Below are 6000 nucleotides of genomic sequence, written 5' to 3'. Positions count from 1 at the left end.
AAGCCATCAACTGATTACGAAAAGCAAGTCTGCAGTTTAAGATTATTGTATTAAAAGAACATATAAACAAATGCAATATGATTTAAACAATTTAACCTTTACTCTGGTAGTGCATAAATGAAAGCATCTAATTAAAATATTTGTACATGTGTAAAGACCCTTCACCTCCTTGGTTATATTAAGAGTATTGGTTAGGTCATTTTTACTTATATGACCAAGGTATTTAAAAGATTCAACAGAAGCAATTTTACAGCCTGTTATGCATAATTGTAGGAAGGAGTTTGAGATAATTCTTGAGTTGGATTAAATACCATACATACTGTTTTCTTGGTATTAAAGGACATGTTTCTTGGTATTTGATGAACAAGGAAAGAAGATTCCTTATTTTTAAAGCTAAATAGTTTTTGAAAAGAAAACCAAGACGGTGCAATTAGAACCATATCATCAGCATAAGCCAACACATTCATGAAGATGCCACCTATATTACATCCAATGTGCAGGTTTGAGATTGATGTGTTTAGGAGGTAAAAAAAAATCCAGGTAATATTACCAAATTCAATAAAAAGATTTGAATTTATCAACACAAAAGGCCTTTTATATAAAATCTTCAGCTATGTATAATGTGTGTGTGTTCGCATATAAATACATATGAAGATATACATACACAAACACCGCACAAATGTTTATATAAATGTAATTTTATAGTTTTTAGTAATATAGCTTTTTATCAATATAGCCACATGTTATTTGAATATCAAACAAAGATACTTGAAATAGTTATGTAGTTACCTAAATAAGAAAATAAATAACAAAACAAAAAATAAATTAAATTTAATCAACTTTAAAAGTGTTGCGTTTCAATGATTTACTAGCCGTAAAGAAATGCTATACTTTATGTAAATATAATTTGCATAGAAAAACTGACCCCTGTATGTTTTACTTTATAAATATTTTTCTTTCATAAGCTTTATAATTTACATTGTTGAATGGTTAAATATTTAGTATAAGGTTTTCAAAATTTTCTTCAAATTTAAAAAGTATAAGATGACTTTTAACATACCCCAATTTTTTATGTTATTGTCTTTTTACTTTTTTCGCTTTTTAATCAGTTTTCTCCATATTTTTTTAAATAAAATTCAATATTAGTTATTATTTATAAAAAAAGGTAATTTTGTTTGATAAAAATTTTATCTTTGCATTCTTTTTGTTGCTTTTAAAGTTTTCAAAATCAGATGCACGATTATCTGAAGATGATATCCAACTTATAAAAGCATCAAAAACGCGTAAAATGCTTGTGATGGATTTGTTTGATAACGAGAGACGCTACTGTGATTGTTTGGATATGCTAATGAAAGTAATGTTTTATTTTTATTTTTAATTTTTCTTATCATGGACAAAAGTTTGCGATCACTGCAATTTTTTACAAAAAACACTCAAAATTTAGAAAAACAAGTAGTAAATTATAAATCAGTACATATATTTCGAATGTTTATTCACACTATACAGGTTAAACAGCATGTCTATTCATATTTTAGTATTTACAATGAAATCTTTTATTTTTGAGAATACTTTCAATACGTCCTGGCATTGGTTCACACAGTTTCTTGCAATAATCTGGCATAATCTCCTGCACCCACACGCGTTTAATCCAGTTGATGATACTGGCCAAGGTTCCAGTAGCGGGATGTTTTCAGAACGCAGCCAGTCCTTAACAGCCTTGATACCATGACAAGGTGCGCCATCATGCTGGAAATGAGTGATGCCATGTATTGGTACAAATGGTGGCAGCTTATCCATCAGTATACTCAAGTAAACAGCACCATTGATCGTTGTAAAGGGTGTTTTTTTTAGAGGTATAGAACTTTAAGTTGGCATTACTGTTCAAGATAGCGACCGATTTAACAGGTGACAAGTGATTTATTCTCAGTTTGGTTTGGCAATTCATCATGAATAGACTCACGCCTGAACAACGCTTGCAAATAGTTCAATTTTATTTCGAAAATAATGGTTCTGTGCGGAATACGTATCGCGCTCTACGTCCATTTTATCCTCGACAAAATCATCCATCAGAGCAGTTAATTCGATTAACCATGGAACGTTTTCGCACCACGTTTACTCTTATTGATAACTCGCATCCCCAGAGACGCCGTACGGTGCGTACAGAAGAAGCTATTGCTACTGTAGAGCGTAGCATTGCGGAAGACCCGAATGAGTCTATCCGCCATCGAGCACAGGAATTGGATCTGTGTCCATCCACTGTATGGAAGATTTTGCGGAAGGATCTTGGTATGCGTCTTACAAAATCCAACTCGTGCAAGAATTGAAGCCAAACGATCATCAAGCAAGACGTAGATTCGTCGAATGGGCCCAAAACAAGATTGCCGTTGTTCCCGATTTTCATAAGCGAATTTTCTTTAGCGATGAAGCGCACTTCTGGTTGAATGGTTACGTCAACAAACAAAACTGCCGCATTTGGAGTGAAGATAATCCTCAAGTGTATGTCAAAACACCGTTACATCCAGAAAAAATGACTGTTTGGTGCGCTTTATGGGCTGGTGGAATCATTGGTCCGTACTTCTTCAAAAATGATGATGGCCAGAACTTTACAGTCAATGGTGATAGGTATAGAGCCAGGATTACAAACTTTTTCATTCCTGAATTGAACAACCATGATGTCCAGGAGCTGTGGTCAACAAGATGGCGCAACATGTCACACAGCTCGTGCCACAATCGATTTATTGAAAGACACATTTGGTGACCGCCTAATTTCACGTTTTGGACCTGTGAATTGGCCTCCGAGATCTTGTGATTTAACACCGCTAGACTACTTTCTGTGTACATTCGCCGTGTTATTGCCGATATACGGCCACAAATGTTGGAAAAAGTCATCAAAAATTGGACGTCCAGATTGGACTACATCCGAGCCAGCCGTGGCGGTTATATGCCAGAAATTATATTTAAAATGTAATGCCACAAGATTATCTTTCTAATAAAAAAAAATTCTTGTCAATCGAATAATCCATCGTTGTTTTATTGCAATTTAAAGTTCTATACCTCTAAAAAAAACACCCTTTATTTTTAGACATAATCCAAATGCCGGCACGACTGCTACCAGAGACTGCTCCCCAAACCATAACTTTTGGAGCCTGTTTGACTGTTGGTATAACGTACTTTGGATTATGCCTCTGATTTGGTGGGCGTCTGACATGTCTACAAAATGAGTAGAATTGCGTGAATGTTGTCTCATCTGAAAACATCACTTGTTTCCACTGGGCTGGTGTCCACTCCCTGTACTTCTGACAAAACGCTATGCGATCGCGAATATTCTTTGGTGAAAGCTTCGGCTTCCGTGCTGGTTGGTAAGATTTCAAGCCTGCATCAAATAATCGTCTGCGTATTGTCCGACTGTTTGGTTTCTTGGTTGGTGATCCAGGCAGTTTGCCTCTAATGGCACTTAAGGATGCTCTTGGTGATTTTTTTGCTGCCTTTATTATAGCACTATCCATACGGTTGCTTGTAACCTTCGGGCGCCCAGCGCGTGAATGGGATTTAAAACTTTTCAGCTCTTGATTTCTCTTTACAGTAGCTACAACAGTGGAATGTGAAATACCGAGCTTTTTGGCTATCTGTCTTATAGAAATGTTCTCTTTGTACAAAATAACGACCTGAGCTCGCTTTTCACATGTCAGTTCTTTACCGCGTACCATTTTAACTAGTACTGCTTCAAATAAGGTCTCCGTAATATAAAATGTTCCAAAATATTTTAGTTATATCTGAAAATAAACATGTAAACATCAATTTTAGACTCTAATTGACAATTAGCACAAATTGGTACAAAATTGTAGCACTAAAATAGCCCAAAAGCAATTCAGAGTAGAATACATTAAAAAATATGAGAAAATTGCAGTGATCGCAAACTTTTGTCCATGACTGTATATATATATATATATATATATATATATATATATATATATATATATATATATATATATATATATATATATATATAGTATATATATATATATATATATATATATATGTATATATATGTATATATATATATATATATATATATATATATATATATGTATATATATATGTATATATATATGTATATATATATATGTATATATATATGTATGTATATATATATATATATATATATATATAAATATATATATATATATATATATATATATATATACATATATATATATATATATATACATACATATATATACATATATACATACATATATATATACATATATATATATATATATATATATATATATATATATATATATATATATATATATATATATATATATATATATACATATATATATGTATATGTATGTATATATATATATATACATATGTTATGTGTGTATATATATATGTGTATATATATATATAATATATATATATATATATATATATATATATATATATATATATATATATATATATATAAATAATCATCAACAACAACAACAACAGTAGTAAAACTTGCACAACTGTATTAAAACTTTTTTTAAAGTTTGTCCATTCAAATTACTCTTTCCCAGGCTGTAAATTAGCAAACAATTATATTATGTTTAATTAAAGTTATTTGTTTTTATTTATGTGAAACTTTTTTTTATATATGTGAAAGTAAATGTTAATACATTAAATATATTTATAATATTGTTTGATGTTAAAAGTTTTCTTACAAATATAGTGTTTTATGAAACCCTAAATATAACATAAAAACTTGGGTTTTAAATATTTAATTATTGAAGTCTTTTAAATTGACTGTGCATTTAAAAAAAAAAATTTTTGGAAGCTCTTGAGATTATTACATTTGGACTTAAAATCATTTTTGAATCTAGAATCTTAAATTATAGGGTCCATTGAATTTGTTTTTCGATATATGTTGATAGCATTCATAATTACCAATTTTATAAAAATGAGCTTAAATAATTTTATTCTTTTTGCCACCTCAAAAAAGCTAATCTATCTCTAAAGTACTTTTTACAGAAATTTAGCAGCATTTAATTTGAATGTAGCCTCATTACTCCTCACAATCTTTGTGGGAAAGTGTGCTTCTGTGATACATCATTCCAAGTACCACTTGCAATACTGTACTCTTCTGTCTGAATCATTGTCACTAAGAGCATGGACTAATCTTAGAATGTGGCTTCTCTACTGACAACGTTTCATGATGCGCTGGACAGATGATTTTGAAATGCCTACCTCATGACTAGCTTGCCGCAAAGACTTTCTTGTATTTCGTTGAAATATTTCCAATAATCTTTCTTCTTTTGTGGGGCTTGTCAATGTACGTAGTCTTCCAGAACGGTTCATATGAACATCTTGAACAGTTCCGTCAGCTTCAAACTTATCTCTAATTTGAGTGATAGTAACTCATGTAGGTGGTTCTTTATTAAACTCCCTCTTAAATTGTCTTTGCACTTCTACTGCATTTTCATACTTCCAGTAGCATTTTTGATTAAATTTCCTTTCTTCAAATTCAAGTCTGCCATCACTCAGTTCAATGGGTTCAGTCTGTAAAGAAAAAAATATTACCTAGTTCTCAGCTGCTAAAATGTGTATACATTTTTTGGGACACTCTGTATATATATATGTGTGTGTGTGTGTGTGTGTGTGTTTATATATATGTATATATATATATATATATATATACATATATATATTTATATATATATATATATATATATATATATATATATGTTTATATATATGTATATATATATATATATATATATATATATATATATATATATATATATATATATATATATATGTTTATATATATGTATATATATATATATATATATATATATATATATATATATATATATATATATATATATATATATACAGTGCTTCCAGAAAGTATTAGCGCACTTGTAATTTTTTTATTATAGACAACTTTAAATCAATATAAATTGTAAAGTAATTTTAAATTTGAACTAGTTTTTTTTTTAAATGAAA

The 6000-nt window shown here is 29.7% G+C and overlaps 1 protein-coding gene across 1 annotated transcript in view; it reads left to right on the top strand.

Annotated features, from left to right (window-relative positions):
* The window catches only part of LOC101239489 (active breakpoint cluster region-related protein), a 126226-nt gene that overhangs the window by 31688 nt on the left and 88538 nt on the right, over nucleotides 1-6000 (top strand). The window contains exon 3 of the mRNA XM_065807590.1: nucleotides 1220-1354. Coding sequence (XP_065663662.1) covers nucleotides 1220-1354 — 135 coding nt within the window. The remainder of the gene's footprint in view (nucleotides 1-1219; nucleotides 1355-6000) is intronic.

Source organism: Hydra vulgaris, chromosome 10 (genome assembly GCF_038396675.1).
Source record: "Hydra vulgaris chromosome 10, alternate assembly HydraT2T_AEP".
Lineage (NCBI taxonomy): Eukaryota > Metazoa > Cnidaria > Hydrozoa > Anthoathecata > Hydridae > Hydra > Hydra vulgaris.
The sequence above is the reverse complement of the archived record's forward strand: the minus strand, read 5'-3'. Positions and strand labels throughout refer to the sequence as shown.